Source organism: Babylonia areolata, chromosome 7 (genome assembly GCF_041734735.1).
Source record: "Babylonia areolata isolate BAREFJ2019XMU chromosome 7, ASM4173473v1, whole genome shotgun sequence".
NCBI classification, from domain to species: Eukaryota; Metazoa; Mollusca; class Gastropoda; order Neogastropoda; family Buccinidae; genus Babylonia; species Babylonia areolata.
This window is the reverse complement of record NC_134882.1, coordinates 98,019-120,926: the sequence shown is the minus strand read 5'-3', so window position 1 is coordinate 120,926 and position 22,908 is coordinate 98,019. Positions and strand designations below refer to the sequence as shown.

The 22,908-nt window shown below is 46.5% G+C and overlaps 1 protein-coding gene across 7 annotated transcripts in view; it reads right to left on the bottom strand.

Moving 5' to 3' along the window:
- The window catches only part of LOC143283637 (uncharacterized), a 393,825-nt gene that overhangs the window by 334,080 nt on the left and 36,837 nt on the right, over positions 1–22,908 (bottom strand). For all 7 annotated transcript variants that reach the window (XR_013055424.1, XR_013055425.1, XR_013055423.1 and 4 more), the window contains 4 exons: positions 20,142–20,253; positions 14,674–14,787; positions 12,548–12,636; positions 11,566–11,775 (listed from right to left, as the gene is read on the bottom strand). Coding sequence is in view for 4 of the 7 variants with exons in the window: in XM_076589820.1 (XP_076445935.1) it covers positions 11,566–11,775; positions 12,548–12,636; positions 14,674–14,787; positions 20,142–20,253 (525 nt within the window). In the remaining 3 variants the exon portion in view is untranslated. The remainder of the gene's footprint in view (positions 1–11,565; positions 11,776–12,547; positions 12,637–14,673; positions 14,788–20,141; positions 20,254–22,908) is intronic.

Sequence of the window (22,908 nt, the reverse complement as noted above, 5' to 3'; positions counted from 1 at the left end):
ACAAAGTTCGTTACTCAGACATTAAGGAGCTATCGGAAAAAGACAGAAGCAAACTTTTCAATCTATATCAAAACAGTTTCAACAATGGACATGTGCCGGAGGACTGGACACACAGCTTCTTAAAACCCATACCAAAACCAGGAAAGGACCATCATCAGGTAAGCGGCTACCGGATCCTAACCATGCAAAACATTGCTGGAAAGCTCATGGAACGCATGATAGCCAGGAAACTTGCAAGGGATCTTGAACACAGGCACATTCTCCCTTCAAATCAAGGTGGTTACAGAACAGGCAAGTCCACATGGGAAAATGCAGCTGCTTTTGCATATGAGGTGTATGAAGGATTTCAAAGAAAAGAAGAAACACTAGCAGTAGCAATTGACCTTGAAGATGCCTACAATAAAGTCCAGTTTGCGCACCTCATGGAGCTGCTACTAAGGTATGGAGTAAGTTTGACACTGACAAGATGGATAGCAGCAGCGCTTCAGGAAAGAACCGTCGTCCTACGCCTCGGAGATTGGATGTCTGCACCTTCTAAACTATCCATGGGACTGTCACAAGGGTCTCCGCTCTCTCCTGTCCTCTACAATGTCTACACGAAGGGCCTTGCAGACTTAAACAACAATGGAATTGCTCGGGTGCTTACCCTTGCGGATGATGGCCTGGTCTTCAAAACTTCGAAAGATGCTCAGGAAAGAACTAAAGCCGTCCAGAAACAACTAAACAATATTGCTCAATGGTGCAAAGACACAGGATCTTCCATCAATCCAGCGAAAGCCCAAACGTTGCTGTGCACCCTCAACAACAAAACCGCGAGCAAATCACCACCTTCTGTGTCATTCGATGGGATTCAAATTGAGAAAACTGAATGCCTACGCTACCTAGGAATACACTTCGATAGGATGCTGACCTTCAGAAAACATACGGAAAATACTGTTCTCAAATGCAAAAAGGGCCTTTCAGTCTTAAAAGCAATGGCAACCAAAGGAATTGAACAACGCCACCTCTTCCTGCTATACCAATTACTCATCCTCAGTGTGATCGACTACAGACTTGGGCTGACAACACCGTCTCAAAGCAACCTCCTAAAATTAGAAAGAGTACAAAATGAAGCTATGAGGCTGATCCTTGGAACAACAAAAAACACGCCCACAGAAACCATGCGATACCTGCTTAACCTTCCTTCAGTGCAGGCCAGAAACAAGTTAGAACAGGTCAAGACCTACTTCAAAGCATTAGAAAACCCTCAAAACCCACTGCATGACGCAGTCAAAGAACCAAAAGGCAGCCGTCTAGGACGAGGAAGATCATGGATGGGGCAAGCAGAAGACACAATCCAGCTAGTATGCCGACTACAAGACCTGAAAGAAACAAAAGAATGGGAGAAAACCCCCGAAAACCTCAACCATCTATTCAACACAGTCATTTCACCCACCCTAGGAAGACATTGTCGGGAATGGCCAGAGGGCAAAACTGATGCGGAAGTGAAGCTACTCACAGAAGAAAACAGTAAAGAAGAGGACATCATCATATACACAGATGGCTCAGTCACCAAAGACCAATCCGGTTGGGGATTCACTGCGAAACAAAATGGAAAAACAATTTGGGAAGAGAATGCTGCCTACAAAGTCACAACATCCAGCCTAACGATGGAAGTTGAAGCTGCAACACATGCCCTCCAGTGGCTATCGTCCATCCATACGCCCGGAAACCAACATGCCATGATTCTAACCGACTCAATGAACCTCATACAGAAAATTGAAAACGGAATGGGAAGCCCAGAGTGGCATAAGGCAATGCGCAACTTTCAGATTAAAAAACTCACATGGTCATACTGCCCGGGACATGCAGGTGTTAAGGGAAATGAGCGAGCTGACAGACTTGCTGGTAACGCAACACCAACGAGCAGCCTACATCTAGGAAAATCGGAAATCCTCAGAAAAGTCAAAGAATACCAAAAAGAACAGGTACAAGGCCATCACACCATCGATCGCCTCAAAGAAATAAAAGCAGAGAGAGGGAGCGGCCGCAAGTCTAACATGAAAGGTAGAGCACGATGCTTGGCAAATCAAACAAATATTGGCATCATTTCCAAACCAACATTGCGCAAATTTCTTCAAAACAGAACAGAGTCTCTGTGGGCCTTTCCAAATACAATAGACTGAGCAACACACTAGACGCCACGTTCTTGGCATCAGAGATCTTTTCCCATCCCTCTTGCGGCCAGTCAGTGGCAGCCTCTGTGCGTGTGTGTATGTGTGTTTGTGTGTATGTGTGGGTCTGTTCTTTTGAGTGCGTTTGTGAATGCGCGAGAGTGTAAGTGTACACAAGTGTCAGGAGAGATCTGTGTACGTGTGTGTGTGTGTGTGTGTGTGTGTGTGTGTGTGTGAGGGGAGGTGGGAGTGCGGGGGGAGGTGGGGTAGAGGATGAGGTATGTGAGTGTATGCATGCCTACACTGTGGGAGCAACAGGATATTGGAACGTATATATATATATATATATATATATATATATATATATATCTTTGTATATATGTGTGTGGGGTTGGGGGTGGGAGATATGGGCGTATGTGTGTGTGCTTGTACAAGTAAGTGTTCATCTCTGTGAGTGTGTGTTTGTGTGTGTGTGTGTGTGCCGTGGAAGCTGCAATACGTAGACTAGAAATGAGTGTGTGGAGGAGGGGGGTAGAGGAGGTGCAAGGTAATGTGTGTGTGTGTGTGTGTGTGTGTGTGTGTGTGTGTTGGAGCTCATGTACGTTTATATGTATTTGACTGTGCTTTCATATCTGTGAAACTGCATGTTTGGTGCATTTCTGTTACGCATGTGTGGGTGTATGTGTGAATGTGTGTCTTCATGTTTTACATTTATTCGTTTATTTATCACCATTGTTGTCTTATTTATTTATTTTTTTATTTTATTATTATTATCATTTTATTAGTATTATTATTATTATTACTACTACCTTTTCTATATTATAATTATCATTTATTTATTTATTTATTTATTTATGTCAGCTTATCTATTATTTATTCCCCCGGTTTTTTTGTTGTTTTTTTTGTTTTTTTGTTTTTCTCAAGGCCTGACTAAGCGTGTTGTGTTACGCAGCTGGTTAGGCATCTGCTTGGCAGATGTGGTGTAGCGTATATGGTTTTGTCCGAACGCAGTGACGCCTCCTTGAGCTACTGAAACTGAAACTGAAACTTAGTGATGAGGGTGGGATGGTGTGATTGCTGTGTGATTGTGTTTAGTGATGAGGGTGGGATGGTGTGATGACTGTGTGATTGTGTTTAGTGATGAGGGTGGGATGGTGTGATTCCTGTGTGATTGTGTTTAGTGATGAGGGTGGGATGGTGTGATGACTGTGTGATTGTGTTTAGTGATGAGGGTGGGATGGTGTGATTGCTGTGTGATTGTGTTTAGTGATGAGGGTGGGATGGTGTGATGACTGTGTGATTGTGTTTAGTGATGAGGGTGGGATGGTGTGATTGCTGTGTGATTGTGTTTAGTGATGAGGGTGGGATGGTGTGATGACTGTGTGATTGTGTTTAGTGATGAGGGTGGGATGGTGTGATGACTGTGTGATTGTGTTTAGTGATGAGGGTGGGATGGTGTGATGACTGTGTGATTGTGTTTAGTGATGAGGGTGGGATGGTGTGATTGCTGTGTGATTGTGTTTAGTGATGAGGGTGGGATGGTGTGATTGCTGTGTGATTGTGTTTAGTGATGAGGGTGGGATGGTGTGATGACTGTGTGATTGTGTTTAGTGATGAGGGTGGGATGGTGTGATTGCTGTGTGATTGTGTTTAGTGATGAGGGTGGGATGGTGTGATGACTGTGTGATTGTGTTTAGTGATGAGGGTGGGATGGTGTGATGACTGTGTGATTGTGTTTAGTGATGAGGGTGGGATGGTGTGATGACTGTGTGATTGTGTTTAGTGATGAGGGTGGGATGGTGTGATTGCTGTGTGATTGTGTTTAGTGATGAGGGTGGGATGGTGTGATGACTGTGTGATTGTGTTTAGTGATGAGGGTGGGATGGTGTGATGACTGTGTGATTGTGTTTAGTGATGAGGGTGGGATGGTGTGATGACTGTGTGAGTGTGTTTAGTGATGAGGGTGGAATGGTGTGATTACTTCATCAGTATCACTAGTTTCCCCCTTCTCCCATCCCTTCCAAACCACCCCAACCCTACCCCCACTGTGTGAGCCTGACACTGTGCATGGAAATAAAGTAGTATGATCACTACCCTCCACCCACCACCCACCACCACTGTGTGAGCCTGACACTGTGCATGGAAATAAAGTAGTATGATCACTACCCTCCACCCACCACCCACCACCACTGTGTGAGTCTGACACTGTGCATGGAAATAAAGTAGTATGATCACTACCCTCCACCCACCACCCACCACCACTGTGTGAGCCTGACACTGTGCATGGAAATAAAGTAGTATGATCACTACCCTCCACCCACCACCCACCACCACTGTGTGAGCCTGACACTGTGCATGGAAATAAAGTAGTATGATCACTACCCTCCACCCACCACCCTCCACCACTGTGTGAGCCTGACACTGTGCATGGAAATAAAGTAGTATGATCACTACCCTCCACCCACCACCCACCCCCACTGTGTGAGCCTGACACTGTGCATGGAAATAAAGTAGTATGATCGCTACCCTCCACCCACCACCCACCACCACTGTGTGAGCCTGACACTGTGCATGGAAATAAAGTAGTATGATCGCTACCCTCCACCCACCACCCACCACCACTGTGTGAGCCTGACACTGTGCATGGAAATAAAGTAGTATGATCGCTACCCTCCACCCACCACCCACCACCACTGTGTGAGCCTGACACTGTGCATGGAAATAAAGTAGTATGATCGCTACCCTCCACCCACCACCCACCACCACTGTGTGAGCCTGACACTGTGCATGGAAATAAAGTAGTATGATCGCTACCCTCCACCCACCACCCACCACCACTGTGTGAGCCTGACACTGTGCATGGAAATAAAGTAGTATGATCACTACCCTCCACCCACCACCCACCACCACTGTGTGAGCCTGACACTGTGCATGGAAATAAAGTAGTATGATCGCTACCCTCCACCCACCACCACTGTGTGAGCCTGACACTGTGCATGGAAATAAAGTAGTATGATCACTACCCTCCACCCACCACCACTGTGTGAGCCTGACACTGTGCATGGAAATAAAGTAGTATGATCGCTACCCTCCACCCACCACCACTGTGTGAGCCTGACACTGTGCATGGAAATAAAGTAGTATGATCGCTACCCTCCACCCACCACCCACCACCACTGTGTGAGCCTGACACTGTGCATGGAAATAAAGTAGTATGATCACTACCCTCCACCCACCACCACTGTGTGAGCCTGACACTGTGCATGGAAATAAAGTAGTATGATCGCTACCCTCCACCCACCACCACTGTGTGAGCCTGACACTGTGCATGGAAATAAAGTAGTATGATCACTACCCTCCACCCACCACCACTGTGTGAGCCTGACACTGTGCATGGAAATAAAGTAGTATGATCGCTACCCTCCACCCACCACCACTGTGTGAGCCTGACACTGTGCATGGAAATAAAGTAGTATGATCGCTACCCTCCACCCACCACCCACCACCACTGTGTGAGCCTGACACTGTGCATGGAAATAAAGTAGTATGATCGCTACCCTCCACCCACCACCCACCACCACTGTGTGAGCCTGACACTGTGCATGGAAATAAAGTAGTATGATCACTACCCTCCACCCACCACCCCCACTTCAGCTCTCTTACCAGTTCAAGGTGGCCTTGAACTCTCCATAAACAACTGTCCGGCCTAATGCCACAATACACTGACATTGGCAGGTGCGGGAGAACTGTCAGGCTCAAGAGCCAGACAGAAAAGAAAGACAGAGTTAAAGAAATAAACGCAGATCTCTCTATAGACTAAAGTCTCAAAACCAGATTCTTTTCAAAATAGAAGATTGTGCAACCATGTTTATATGATGTTCATGTATTTTTCAGAGCCTGTTGGTGTGGGTTGGCTTGCTCATAGCTGTGCTCTGGCGGCATCTGATGTGAATTTGGACCATTTTTCTTTTACAACTGTGACTGAACGTTCAACAGGGCCTGCAGCATTCACTGCTGCTGTCACCTCTGGCCACGCCTTCTGCTTTTCCTTGTTTGTCAGCGTGGTTTTGAACGTACACTGTAAAATTTCTTTCCACAATAAACCTAAAATATCTGCAGATGTAACATTTCTCTTCTGAACATGCTTGGAATCACATGCTGAGGCCATGTTCATGTTGTGTGAATGAGCAGAACAGTATCAGAAACTGTCATCGCATGTCTGTTCCAATGAATTAGGTGGACAGTAAAAGGGAATGCCCAAATCTATTTATAGCCAATGGCTTTGCTGCCTGCGAAAAGCACTACCTTGAAGGTAACTAGCTGCCAGTATATTTCACTACCTTGAAGGTAACTTGCTGCCAGTATATTTCACTACCTTGAAGGTAACTAGCTGCCAGTATATTTCAAGATGTGCAACACAGTTAGTGGCACACTTCAGCTGATAGCTAACAACCTGTAAGTTAACGGATTTGCTGGTAGTTATTCTGCACTACGTGACTGCCTGTCGTGCAACCGGCCCCAGACGTCTGATTTTGCCTGAACATAAAAGAAAGCAGAAGAAAAAGAAGATGGAGAAGAAAAAGAAAGAAGAAGAAGAAGAAAAAGAAGAAGGAGAAGAAAAAAGGAGAAGAAAAAGAAGAAGGAGAAGAAAAAAGGAGAAGAAAAAGCAGAAGGAGAAGAAAAAAGGAGAAGAAGGAGAAGAAGAAGAAAGGTCCCAAGGTTGTCATAGCCGAGGGGTGGCAATGGGGATAAGCTCCCATTGTCTATAAAATGCCCCTCACGGCGCGCGTCTCCAACAGCCTCTGACAACTAAGTCCAGCTCCTAGCCTGCTCGTGTGGCTTAGATATAAGCCCGGCGGAACTGCTACTACTGATAGGAGAAGGGGCGAAGGCGGGTCACCTGGCGCCTGAAAACCAGTGCTTTGGGTAGATGAGGCTCATCAGTCTGGGAAGACAGCTCATCTAAGAGAAGGAAAACTCTGATTTCAAACCTCCGCTGCCTTGCGGCCATACCTACTCACAGGAAAGGCTTGGGGAGTCAACCCTGAGGAAAAATCCGGGCAGATGGAGTCCGTTAGCCTCAGCAAGCAGTTCTTCCAAGAGAAGGAAAACTCCCAAGAGAAAACCCGGCCAACTATAAACCGTTACCAGAACAGGAGATCACCGAAGACGGCGCCACAGTGGCCTCCCTAAGGGGTGTGATCTAGTCAAAACTGGCTGTGCACGCACTATACGACACATGGCTACGCAGACAATGTTAGACCGATGTGGTGTCGTCTTCCTGGACCATGGCCGGGGGGAGACGGTGCCGGGCCCTCAGCCTCAAAGGGGCCCATCCACTACTACCGACCACGGACGCGATCTTTCCCAGTCTCTTTGGGGAGAACAGATTGGAGCACATGGGCAAGCAGCACTTCGTATCGTCCACTGGAATGCGGAAGGAGTACAGCGCAAGAAGGTTGAGCTCCAACGTTTTCTGCGTGAAAATGCGATCGATGTATGTTGCATCCAAGAGACCCACCTCAAGAACACTCACCGCTTTTTCATAAGAGGTTACGAGTTGTTTAGACAAGACCGAGAAAACAGACCAAAGGGAGGCCTCATCACCCTGGTAAGAAACAACATCCCAGCGGCAGAGACCCAGAATTCTGGTCAAGCTGATCTCGACACAGAATTTCTGGGAGTCAAGTTGGTGTTGCCAGGCACGTCAGTGACAGTCCTCAATGTCTACTCACCTACAAATCAAATACAGCTTGACTCTATCCTCGTTGACTCCCACAGCTGGATCATCACAGGAGACTTTAACAGCCACTCACCCAGCTGGGGCTACCAAGATGGGAGAAGATGTGGAAAACTGGGCAATCAGTAACCAGCTGATCCTCATCAACAGTCCAAAAGATCCACCTACGTGCTATTCACGAGCATGGAGGACCACAAGCACTCCTGACCTGGCCTTCGCGACAGACGACATCCATAGCATTGCCCAAAGGGAGGTGTCGCCCCAGCTTGGAGGCAGTGACCATAGGCCAGTGATCATTACAGTACAAAGACATTTTGAAACCCATCCCACCAGGCTCCCAGCAAGCTGGAATTATAAGAAGGCAAACTGGGACCTTTTCAAGCACGAGGTAGACAAGAGGACTTCTGCGCTGACACTGTCGCACCAAGACATCAACGAAAATGCCAAGAATTTCAATAAGGCAGTATTAGATGCGGCGCAGGCAGCTATTCCACATGGCAAACGCAGGAACTACCGTCCCTACTGGACACCTGAGCTCGACACCCTGCACAAGATCCTCAGTGAAGCCAGGGACACGATGGAGAGCTCCCCCACTGACGAAAATGTAGAGACACACAACAGAGCGAAAGCTGCGTTCACAAAGGAAAAGCTGCAGACAATACGAAAGAGTTGGCAAGACAAGACATCCTCCCTGAACATGGAGACAGACATGCAGGGGCTTTGGAAGCTGACAAAGAAACTGAACGATGACAACCCCAGCAGAGGCAAAACCGTCATCGAGCAGGACAACCAGCTGAAAACAGAAAAGGCCGCAGCCAACACCTTTGCGGAACTATACCGAGAGGAGAGTGCGATCCACATGTCCAGACAGCGCATCAAGCAGGTACGAGAGGAAACCACAAAACTTATGACATCGGACCCACATGGCATAGATGACAGCTGTATGAGCGAACCACTAACCATGAAGGAGCTGAAACAAGGCATCCGCAAGCTGAAGCCCAAGAAAGCTCCGGGGCCTGATGGTGTCACTGGCGACATGCTGAAGCACCTGGGACCAGCATCCAGAACAGTGCTGCTTCAGATCTTCAATTACAGCTGGACAGCAGGAGTTGTGCCTTCCATCTGGAAAGAGGCAGAGATCATCCCGATCCCAAAGAAGGGAAAGAACAAGAAGGACCCCCACAGCTACAGACCAATCAGCATTCTGAGCTGTGTCGGCAAGCTGCTGGAAAGGATGGTCAACCACCACCTCACCTTCCTCCTGGAAACACAGAACATCCTTTCACCTACCCAGACCGGCTACAGAAAATTCCGAAACACAGAAGATCAACTAGCCCTCCTTGTCCAGGACATCGAAAACTCTTTTCAGGAGAAGAAGAAGACACTGGCCATGTTTTTTGACCTGTCGAGAGCGTTTGACAAAGTGTGGAAGGAGGGCCTCATCCTGAAACTTCTCCAAGCCGGCGTACGTAGCAAGATGTACATGTGGATCCAACACTACCTCTTCGGCAGGACCGCAAGGGTCAAACTAGACGGCTTCCACAGCAGAAAGGTCAAGCTGCGTGAGGGTGTCCCCCAGGGAGGAGTGCTTTCCCCAACACTGTTCCTGCTGTATATCAACGACATCAGAGACAACATCACGAAGCACGTCTCCAACAGTCTGCACGCAGACGACCTGGCAGTATGGACATCTGCTGAACACACCAGCACGGCCTCCTACCGGCTTCAGGAAGTCGTCAGAAATATCGCTACATGGACAGAAGACTGGGGTCTTGAGCTCAACACCACCAAAACCAACGCAACACTTTTCTCTCTCTCCACCGCCAACGAGCAAGTCAAGCTGAAGCTCCAGGGACAGGTCTTGCCCCAGACGAATACACCAACATTCCTTGGCGTCAAGTTGGACACCCGCCTGACCTGGAGGCCCCAGATTGAGGAGATGGAGAGGAGAGGCATCCGCAAGCTAGCCCTGCTGAAGAAGCTGGCCGGGACGACTTGGGGAGCAGACAGCAGGCTTCTCGCCAGGGTCTACATGGGAGCAGTCAGACCCACCATGGAGTACGCCTCAACCTCGTGGGGCACAGCCTCCAAGACCAACAAGAGCCGGCTCGACAAAGTCCAAAATATGGGACTACGCCTCATACTTGGAGCCATGAGGTCCACGCCGATCCATGACATGGAGAAAACTGCTAACGTTGAGCCCCTGGAGAGAAGACGCAACTTGAAAGTCCTGATGCAGGGAGAGAAGCTCAGAAGACTGCCCTCACATCACCTACACCACAGACTGGAGCAGCCCACCAAGAACCGTCTCAAACGTCAGAGCCTCAATCACCAGTATAAAGCACTTAGAGCACAGCACAGCGATGTTCTGGCGGCAAAAGGGGAGTCTTGCACTGACCTTGCCTTGCCTGACTGGAGGCTTGACCAAGAGATAGAGGCCACCATCAGCCTCAGAGTTCCTGGCATCACCACCAAAGACCAGCAACCAGCCACTCTCAAGATCCTGACTCTGGCCATGATAGAGGAGTCCTACCCAGCCAGCTCCCGGACCCATGTATACACGGACGGATCAGCGGAGGAAGCCACACACAACGGAGGCAGTGGTGTCTACGTCAGATTTCCCGATGGAGAGCACAGCAGCATCGCACTCCCTGGAGGAAAGCTCTGCTCCAATTTCAGAGCTGAAGTCCTGGCCATCAAAACAGCAGCAGAATTCCTCTCCTCCTGTGGAAAGCCCCTTGGCAGCATCTCCATCTTCACTGACTCCATGTCCACACTCCAGGCCCTTGACTCCCCTGATCCTGGTCCACTTATCCAGTCCCTTAAGGTCTCCCTCACAACCCTTACCCAAACAGCCCCAACGACCCTCCAGTGGGTGCATGCACATGTAGGCCTCCCAAGCAACGAGCGTGCAGACCACCTCGCTAAGGAAGGAAGCCAGCTCACACAGCCAACTATTCCTGCCACATATGAGGAAACAAAAACTCTCCTCCGCAGCAGATTCCGAAGAGGCTGGATCACCCTGAACGGAGGCTACCAGGCACACCAAGATCCCATCAGGACACTGGAGAGAAGACACCAGACTACCATCTACCGCCTTCGCACAGGACACTGCGGCCTCCGAGCACACCTGAAGAGGATTGGAGTGGCAGCCACATCCCTATGTGATTGCAGCCAGGCTGACCAGACCCCATCCCATATTCTCCAAGACTGCGCCCTGTATGAGAAGATGCGGCAGCAGTCCTGGCATGGGGGTGCTGACCCCAACACCAAGCTCTGGGGGACGGCAGCCGATCTTCACCGGACGTCCGAGTTTGTGGCATCCCTCGGACTTCGACCCTGACTGCGTAGCCGTCGAACGCAAAGAAGAAGAAGAAGAAGAAGAAAAAAGGAGAAGAAAAAGAAAGAAGAAGGAGAAGAAAAAGAAGAAGGAGAAGAAAAAAGGAGAAAAAAGAAGAAGGAGAAGAAAAAAGGAAAAGAAAAAGAAGGAGAAGAAAAAAGGAGAAGAAGGAGAAGAAAAAAGGAGACGAAAAAGCAGAAGGAGAAGAAAAAAAGGAGAAGAAAAAGAAGAGGGAGAAGAAAAAAGGAGAAGAAAAAGAAGAAGGAGAAGAAAAAAGGAGAAGAAAAAGCAGGAGGAGAAGAAAACGAAGAAGGAGAAGAAACGACACTGACTTGGCATCGTCACCATGAAAGGCGATGGAGTTGTCCTTCCAACCTGGCTGCTGGCCTGTGGGATATTTCTCCGGCCCCAAGCCCAACGTAATGGTGCCTTTCTGGCCCAGGTCCATGATCCTGATGCTGCACGAAGTGTTGGTCTTGGAGATCTCGTCCCCAGTGATGAACACCCCCACTTCACCAGCAGACCCACGGTTGTCAAGATAACTGTTTGGGATGGAAAGGAGAGGTGGGCGGAGGTGGGAAGGGGGGAGTGTAAGTTCATCATTTGACAGACTGACAGACTGACTGGCTGACTGACTGACTGACTGAATGAATACATAAACTGTGTAACTGTTGTGAGAGTTCATGATTATAAAGAATGAATGTTTGAAAGAATAAACAATAAGTGTAAACTGCACATTCAAATATCCCGACAGGCAGGCATATATTCATGACAGGCAAAAAAAACTTTTGTAAAGTAAACAAATAAACAGACAGGTAAAAAAAATAGAGAGAGGGAAAGGGGAGTGGGGGAGAGGGGGAGGGGGTTGCAGAGACAGGCACAGACAGGTATAAAAAATAGAGAGAGGGCAAGGGGAGTGGGGGAGGGGGTTGCAGAGACAGGCACAGAACAGGTATAAAAAATAGAGAGAGGGAAAGGGGAGTGGGGGAGAGGGGGAGGGGGTTGCAGAGACAGGCACAGGAAAGGAACAGGGGCAACAGACAACTAAGTTTCCATTGACAACAACAACAACACACACGCACACACACACAATCACACTCAAACACACACATACACACATGCATACACCTAAGCATGCATTCATGCACATACAAACACACATTCACACACACACACAAATTCACACATGCATGCATGCATGTATACCACACACACACACACACACACACACACACACACACACAGCCCCCAAAAGACAGACAGGCAAACAGGCAGGCAGAGTCAGACCAAACAAACAAAAGCCAAGTGACCCACGTAAGGACGCCTTCTTCGTCAAACATCATGTTGTGTGAGAACAGATGGGTGTGGTACTGCTGCTTCTCTTCAAAGTCTTGCAGAAGTTCCTGTCACACACACACACACACACACACACACACACACCATACTCCTCATGACACCTGAGACAATATAATCAGGCATCACTTACTGCTCCATTAGCAGTATGTACAGGCATCACCACGCTTAACCCCTTCCCCCGTCTCACCCCCACCCCTTCCCTCTGACGTGGGAAGCTGGAGGGGAAGTGGGGGACAGAGTTTGGGGACTCATTATCCATCCGGCGTGTACACACACACACACACACACACACACATTCACACACACGCGCGCGCACATGCACGCACGCACGCACACACACACACACACACACACATACACACACACACACACATGCACACAACACACCTGTCAGTACGTCTCTTTTGTGACTCTATCAATTCAAACCCATGCCAATGTCCTAACTGACATTTTGATTTGATTTTCAAGTGTAAGCATGAGTGTACATACAATCTTCAAGTGACCCATGAGTGTGCATGCAATGTTCAAGTGTAGATTAAAGTGTAGGCATGAGTGTCCATGTAATGTTCAAGTGTAGGCATGAGTATGCGTGTAATGTTCAAGTGTAGGCATGAGAGTGCATGCAGTGTTCAAGTGTAGGCATGAGAGTGCATGCAGTGTTCAAGTGTAGGCATGAGTGTGCATGCAATGTTCAAGTGTAGGCATGAGAGTGCATGCAATGTTCAAGTGTAGGCATGAGTGTGCATGCAGTGTTCAAGTGTAGGCATGAGAGTGCAGGCAATGTTCAAGTGTAGATTAAAGTGTAGGCATGAGTGTGCATGTAATGTTCAAGTGTAGGCATGAGTGTGCATGTAATGTACAAGTGTAGATTAAAGTGTATGCACATGTGTGCATACAATCTTCAAGTGTAGGCATGAGTGTGCATGTAATGTTCAAGTGTAGGCATGAGTGTGCATGCAATGTTCAAGTGTAGGCATGAGTGTGCATGCAATGTTCAAGTGTAGGCATGAGTGTGCATGTAATGTTCAAGTGTAGGCATGAGTGTGCATGCAATGTTCAAGTGTAGGCATGAGTGTGCATGTAATGTTCAAATGTAGGCATGAGTGTGCATGTAATGTTCAAGTGTAGGCATGAGTGTGCATGCAATGTTCAAGTGTAGGCATGAGTGTGCATGCAATGTTCAAGTGTAGGCATGAGTGTGCATGCAATGTTCAAGTGTAGGCATGAGTGTGCATGTAATTCAAGTGTAGGCATGAGTGTGCATGCAATGTTCAAGTGTAGGCATGAGTGTGCATGTAATGTTCAAGTGCAGGCATAAGTGTGCATGCAATGTTCAAGTGTAGGCATGAGTGTGCATGCAATGTTCAAGTGTAGGCATGAGTGTGCATGCAATGTTCAAGTGTAGGCATGAGTGTGCATGCAATGTTCAAGTGTAGGCATGAGTGTGCATGCAATGTTCAAGTGTAGGCATGAGTGTGCATGTAATTCAAGTGTAGGCATGAATGTGCATGCAATGTTCAAGTGTAGGCATGAGTGTGCATGTAATGTTCAAGTGCAGGCATAAGTGTGCATGCAATGTTCAAGTGTAGGCATGAGTGTGCATGCAATGTTCAAGTGTAGGCATGAGTGTGCATGCAATGTTCAAGTGTAGGCATGAGTGTGCATGCAATGTTCAAGTGTAGGCATTTAGTGTGCATGCAATGTGTAAATTAAAGTGTAGGCATGAGTGTGCATGCAATGTTCAAGTGTAGGCATGAGTGTGCATGAAATCTTCAACTGTAGGCATGAGAGTGCATGCAAACTGCATGTGTGCGGTTGTCATATTCAGCATTTCCTGCATTAAAAAATAAACAAAAGAAACAAAAACCACTTTATGGGATTTCCAAACATATCAAGATTTACTGGATACTGTCCTTCACTTGTTTCCTTCATAAAACAAGTTACACAACTATGGGTTTCGGTTTCATCCATAACCCTAGCTCTGTGGAATACAGATTTTAAAAAACAAAAAGGCTCTGAGGCTGAGTGAGGTCCTGTCTGCAGAAATCACAGATCAGACTGGGACACAAAGTTTCATCTCTTACCTCAGGAACCGAATCAAAGTTGTGGATTTTCACAGCAGCTTGGGATTTGCCCAGTACAGACACAAGAGGGTACATCCCAATGTGAGGCTTTTCCGATGTTGTTTTCTCTACCATCTGAATGGAAGCACAATCATGATAAACGTGAATGAAATAAGGCAAGGCGAGGCAAGAAGTGTATTTTAAAAAAATCCTGAAACATCTGAAATAACCAAAACAGTAATAGGAACAAAAAACAAAATTTATCAGAAAACAAACAAAAAAATTCCTGATTTCAGTTAACCAATACACAGTACACAATAAAGATAGGACAGCACAACAATACCACAAAACTAAAAGACTGACACAGACACCAGAAAAAAACTTCATTCTCCAGTCAAACATTTCACAGACACAGACACCAGATCAGCTTCATTCTCCAGTCAAACATTTCACAGACACAGACACCAGATCAGCTTCATTCTCCAGTCAAACATTTCACAGACACAGACACCAGAACAGCTTCATTCTCCAGTCAAACATTTCACAGACACAGACCCCAAACAGCGTCATTCTCCAGTCAAACATTTCACAGACACAGACCCCAGAACAGCTTCATTCTCCAGTCAAACATTTCACAGACACAGACCTCAGAACAGCTTCATTCTCCAGTCAGTGAACTGCAAACATTTCACAGACACAGACCCCAGAACAGCTTCATTCTCCAGTCAAACATTTCACAGACACAGACCTCAGAACAGCTTCATTCTCCAGTCAAACATTTCACAGACACAGACCTCAGAACAGCTTCATTCTCCAGTCAGTGAACTGCAAACATTTCACAGACACAGACCCCAGAACAGCTTCATTCTCCAGTCAAACATTTCACAGACACAGACGCCAGAACAGCTTCATTCTCCAAACATTTCACAGACACAGACCTCAGAACAGCTTCATTCTCCAGTCAGGGAACTGCAAACATTTCACAGACACAGACCCCAGAACAGCTTCTTTCTCCAGTCAAACATTTCACAGACACAGACGCCAGAACAGCTTCATTCTCCAAACATTTCACAGACACAGACCTCAGAACAGCTTCATTCTCCAGTCAGGGAACTGCAAACATTTCACAGACACAGACCCCAGAACAGCTTCATTCTCCAGTCAGGGAACTGCAAACATTTCACAGACACAGACCCCAGAACAGCTTCATTCTCCAGTCAGGGAACTGCAAACATTTCACAGACACAGACCCCAGAACAGTTTCATTCTCTAGTCAGGGAACTGCAAACATTTCACAGACACAGACCCCAGAACAGCTTCATTCTCCAGCCAAACATTTCACAGACACAGACTCCAGAACAGCGTCATTCTCCAGTCAGGGAACTGCAAACATTTCACAGACACAGACCCCAGAACAGCATCATTCTCCAGTCAGGGAACTGTAAACATTTCACAGACACAGACCCCAGAACAGCTTCATTCTCCAGTCAGGGAACTGCAAACATTTCACAGACACAGACCCCAGAACAGCGTCATTCTCCAGTCAAACATTTCACAGACACAGACCCCAGAACAGCTTCATTCTCCAGTCAGGGAACTGCAAACATTTCACAGACACAGACCTCAGAACAGCGTCATTCTCCAGTCAAACATTTCACAGACACAGACCCCAGAACAGCTTCATTCTCCAGTCACGGAACTGCAAACATTTCACAGACACAGACCTCAGAACAGCATCATTCTCCAGTCAAACATTTCACAGACACAGACCCCAGAACAGCTTCATTCTCCAGTCACGGAACTGCAAACATTTCACAGACACAGACCCCAGAACAGCTTCATTCTCCAGTCAGGGAACTGCAAACATTTCACAGACACAGACCCCAGAACAGCTTCATTCTCCAGTCAAACATTTCACAGACACAGACCCCAGAACAGCGTCATTCTCCAGTCAAACATTTCACAGACACAGACCCCAGAACAGCGTCATTCTCCAGTCAAACATTTCACAGACACAGACCTCAGAATAGCTTCATTCTCCAGTCAAACATTTCACAGACACAGACCCCAGAACAGCTTCTTTCTCCAGTCAAACATTTCACAGACACAAACCCCAGGACAGCTTCATTCTCCAGTCAAACATTTCACAGACACAGACACCCAAACAGCGTCATTCTCCAGTCAAACATTTCACAGACACAGACCCCAGAACAGCTTCATTCTCCAGTCAAACATTTCACAGACACAGACCTCAGAACAGCTTCATTCTCCAGTCAAACATTTCACAGACACAGACCCCAAACAGCGTCATTCTCCAGTCAAACATTTCACAGACACAGACCCCAGAACAGCTTCATTCTCTTGTCAAACATTTCACAGACACAGACCTCAGAACAGCTTCATTCTCCAGTCAAACATTTCACAGACACAGACCCCAGAACAGCTTCATTCTCCAGTCAGGGAACTGCAAACATTTCACAGACACAGACCCCAGAACAGCTTCATTCTCCAGTCAGGGAACTGCAAACATTTCACAGACACAGACCTCAGAACAGCGTCATTCTCCAGTCAAACATTTCACAGACACAGACCCCAGAACAGCTTCATTCTCCAGTCACGGAACTGCAAACATTTCACAGACACAGACCTCAGAACAGCATCATTCTCCAGTCAAACATTTCACAGACACAGACCCCAGAACAGCTTCATTCTCCAGTCACGGAACTGCAAACATTTCACAGACACAGACCCCAGAACAGCTTCATTCTCCAGTCAGGGAACTGCAAACATTTCACAGACACAGACCCCAGAACAGCTTCATTCTCCAGTCAGGGAACTGCAAACATTTCACAGACACAGACCCCAGAACAGCTTCATTCTCCAGTCAGGGAACTGCAAACATTTCACAGACACAGACCCCAGAACAGCTTCATTCTCCAGTCAAACATTTCACAGACACAGACCCCAGAACAGCGTCATTCTCCAGTCAAACATTTCACAGACACAGACCTCAGAATAGCTTCATTCTCCAGTCAAACATTTCACAGACACAGACCCCAGAACAGCTTCATTCTCCAGTCAAACATTTCACAGACACAAACCCCAGGACAGCTTCATTCTCCAGTCAAACATTTCACAGACACAGACACCCAAACAGCGTCATTCTCCAGTCAAACATTTCACAGACACAGACCCCAGAACAGCTTCATTCTCCAGTCAAACATTTCACAGACACAGACCTCAGAACAGCTTCATTCTCCAGTCAAACATTTCACAGACACAGACCCCAGAACAGCTTCATTCTCTTGTCAAACATTTCACAGACACAGACCTCAGAACAGCTTCATTCTCCAGTCAAACATTTCACAGACACAGACCCCAGAACAGCTTCATTCTCCAGTCAGGGAACTGCAAACATTTCACAGACACAGACCTCAGAACAGCTTCATTCTCCAGTCAGGGAACTGCAAACATTTCACAGACACAGACCCCAGAACAGCTTCATTCTCCAGTCAAACATTTCACAGACACAGACCCCAGAACAGCGTCATTCTCCAGTCAAACATTTCACAGACACAGACCCCAAACAGCGTCATTCTCCAGTCAAACATTTTACAGACACAGACCCCAAACAGCGTCATTCTCCAGTCAAACATTTCACAGACACAGACCCCAGAACAGCTTCATTCTCCAGTCAAACATTTCACAGACACAGACCTCAGAACAGCGTCATTCTCCAGTCAGGGAACTGCAAACATTTCACAGACACAGACCCCAGAACAGCTTCATTCTCCACTCAAACATTTCACAGACACAGACCCCAGAACAGCTTCATTCTCCAGTCAAACATTTCACAGACACAGACCTCAGAATAGCTTCATTCTCCAGTCAAACATTTCACAGACACAGACATCAGAAGAGCTTCATTCTCCAGTCAAACATTTCACGGACACAGACCTCAGAACAGCTTCATTCTCCAGTCAAACATTTCACAGACACAGACCTCAGAACAGCGTCATTCTCCAGTCAAACATTTCACAGACACAGACCCCAAACAGCGTCATTCTCCAGTCAAACATTTTACAGACACAGACCCCAAACAGCGTCATTCTCCAGTCAAACATTTCACAGACACAGACCCCAGAACAGCTTCATTCTCCAGTCAAACATTTCACAGACACAGACCTCAGAACAGCGTCATTCTCCAGTCAGGGAACTGCAAACATTTCACAGACACAGACCCCAGAACAGCATCATTCTCCAGTCAGGGAACTGCAAACATTTCACAGACACAGACCTCAGAACAGCATTCTCCAGTCAAACATTTCACAGACACAGACACCCAAACAGTGTCATTCTCCAGTCAAACATTTCACAGACACAGAGCAAGAATACATGAGCAACGGCTGAGTGGTTAAAGCATTGGACTTTCAATCTGAGAGTCCTGGGTTTGAATCTTGGTAATGGCACCTGGTGGGTAAAGGGTGGAGATTTTTCCAGTCCCCCAGGTCAACATATGGACAGACCTGCTGGTGCCTGAACCCCCTTGATGTGTATACACACACAGATCAAATATGCATGTTAAAGATCCTGTAATCCATGTCAGCAATCGGTGGGTTATGGAAACCAGAACATACCCAGCATGCACACCCCTGAGTATGGCTCCCTACATGGTGGGTTATGGAAACCAGAACATACCCAGCATGCACACCCCCGAGTATGGCTGCCTACATGGTGGGTTATGGAAACCAGAACATACCCAGCATGCACACCCCTGAGTATGGCTGCCTACATGGTGGGTTATGGAAACCAGAACATACCCAGCATGCACACCCCTGAGTATGGCTGCCTACATGGTGGGTTATGGAAACCAGAACATACCCAGCATGCACACCCCTGAGTATGGCTGCCTACATGGTGGGTTATGGAAACGAGAACATACCCAGCATGCACACCCCCGAGTATGGCTGCCTACATGGTGGGTTATGGAAACCAGAACATACCCAGCATGCACACCTCTGAGTATGGCTGCCTACATGGTGGGTTATGGAAACCAGAACATACCCAGCATGCACACCCCTGAGTATGGCTGCCTACATGGTGGGTTATGGAAACCAGAACATACCCAGCATGCACACCCCTGAGTATGGCTGCCTACATGGTGGGTTATGGAAACCAGAACATACCCAGCATGCACACCTCTGAGTATGGCTGCCTACATGGTGGGTAAATAAACAAAACAGTCATACATGTAAAATGTTACATGTCTGTCTCAGCGTGTATGTGTGCATGCCTGAAATGTGAATGACACAGGAAACAAATAATGAGTGCCCAACGGCAGCCTTCAGTTGGCACTACCCAGGTAAGCAGCCAGATGTGCAAATGAACCCAAGTTTAAAAAGTGCTTAAAGCTTGGTCTCCAACCAAAGATAGGTGCTATATAAGTATCCATATCAAATGGAATCAAATCAAGAAAACAGTCTACACACCTTTTCTCCATTCTTGGTGAAGTAGAAAACGGCTGATTCACTGGGAACGTACTCTGACAGCCAGTGCCCCTCCACTCCAAACCCAAACCTGCTGCCTGGGTCTAATTCAAACCTGTCACAATGAAACAGACAGCAGGCAAACGTGTCAGAAACGAAAATAAGTACAGTATTCAAGTAGCGTGGTGAATCCTTGTGCAGAGACAAACCAAAGCACTTTCACTCACAATTTTCACAACGCATGAATAACTGATGCAGAGACAAACCAAAGCACTTTCACTCACAATTCCTTGTGCAGAGACAAACCAAAGCACTTTCACTCACAATTCCTTGTGCAGAGACAAACCAAAGCACTTTCACTCACAATTCCTTGTGCAGAGACAAACCAAAGCACTTTCACTCACAATTCCTTGTGCAGAGACAAACCAAAGCACTTTCACTCACAAATCCTTGTGCAGAGACAAACCAAAGCACTTTCACTCACAAATCCTTGTGCAGAGACAAACCAAAGCACTTTCACTCACAATTCCTTGTGCAGAGACAAACCAAAGCACTTTCACTCACAATTCCTTGTGCAGAGACAAACCAAAGCACTTTCACTCACAATTTTCACAACACATTAAAAACTGATGCAGAGACAAACCAAAGCACTTTCCCTCACAATTTTCACAACACATAAATAACTGATGCAAAGGGGTCAATAACAATACATGTACGTCTGTGGACCCACAACATTCACATGTAAGTCTGTGGACCCACAACATTCACATGTAAGTCTGTGGACCCACAACATTCACATGTAAATCTGTGGACCCATAACATTCACATGTAAGTCTGTGGACCCACAACATTCACATGTAAGTCTGTGGACCCACAACATTCACTTGTAAGTCTATGGACCCACAACATTCACATGTAAGTCTATGGACACACAACATTCACATGTAAGTCTGTGGACCCACAACATTCACATGTATGTAAGTCTGTGGACCCACAACATTCACATGTAAGTCTATGGACCCACAACATTCACATGTAAGTCTGTGGACCCACAACATTCACATGTAAGTCTATGGACCCACAACATTCACATGTAAGTCTATGGACCCACAACATTCACATGTATGTAAGTCTACGGACCCACAACATTCACATGTAAGTCTATGGACCCACAACATTCACATGTATGTAAGTCTATGGACCCACAACATTCACATGTAAGTCTATGGACCCACAACATTCACATGTAAGTCTGTGGACCCACAACATTCACTTGTAAGTCTGTGGACCCACAACATTCACATGTAAGTCTATGGACCCACAACATTCACTTGTAAGTCTATGGACCCACAACATTCACATGTAAGTCTGTGGACCCACAACATTCACATGTATATAAGTCTATGGACCCACAACATTCACATGTAAGTCTATGGACCCACAACATTCACATGTAAGTCTATGGACCCACAACATTCACTTGTACGTCTATGGACCCACAACATTCACATGTATGTATGTCTATGGACCCACAACATTCACATGTATGTAAGTCTATGGACCCACAACATTCACATGTAAGTCTATGGACCCACAACATTCACTTGTATGTAAGTCTATGGACCCATAACATTCACATGTAAGTCTATGGACCCACAACATTCAAATGTATGTAAGTCTACGGACCCACAACATTCACATGTATGTAAGTCTATGGACCCACAACATTCAAATGTATGTAAATCTATGGACCCACAACATTCACATGTATGTAAGTCTATGGACCCACAAAATTCACATGTAAGTCTGTGGACCCACAACATTCATATGTATGTGAGTCTATGGACCCACAACATTCACATGTAAGTCTGTGGACCCACAACATTCACATGTAAGTCTGTGGACACACAACATTCACATGTCAGTCTGTGGACCCACAACATTCACATGCATGTAATTCTGTGGACCCACAACATTTACATACATGTAAGTCTATGGACCCACAACATTCAAATGTATGTAAGTCTACGGACCCACAACATTCACATGTATGTAAGTCTGTGGACCCACAACATTCACATGTAAGTCTGTTGACCCATAACATTCACTTGTAAGTCTGTGGACCCACAATATTCACATGTAAGTCTACGGACCCACAACATTCACTTGTAAGTCTATGGACCCACAACATTCACATGTAAGTCTGTGGACCCACAACATTCACATGTATGTCTATGGACCCACAACATTCACATGTAAGTCTATGGACCCACAACATTCACTTGTATGTCTATGGACCCACAACATTCACATGTAAATCTATGGACCCACAACATTCACATTTATGGAAGTCTATGGACCCACAACATTCACATATAAGTCTGTGGACCCATAACATTCACTTGTATGTAAGTCTATGGACCCACAACATTCACTTGTATGTAAGTCTATGGACCCACAACATTCATATGTAAGTCAATGGACCTACAACATTCATATGTAAGTCAATAGACCTACAACATTCACATGTAAGTCTATGGACCCACAACATTCACTTGTATGTAAGTCTATGGACCCACAACATTCACATGTATGTAAGTCTATGGACCCACAACATTCACTTGTAAGTCTGTGGACCCACAACATTCACATGTATGTAAGTCTATGGACCCACAACATTCACATGTATGTAAGTCTATGGACCCACAACATTCACTTGTAAGTCTATGGACCCACAACATTCACATGTATGTAAGTCTATGGACCCACA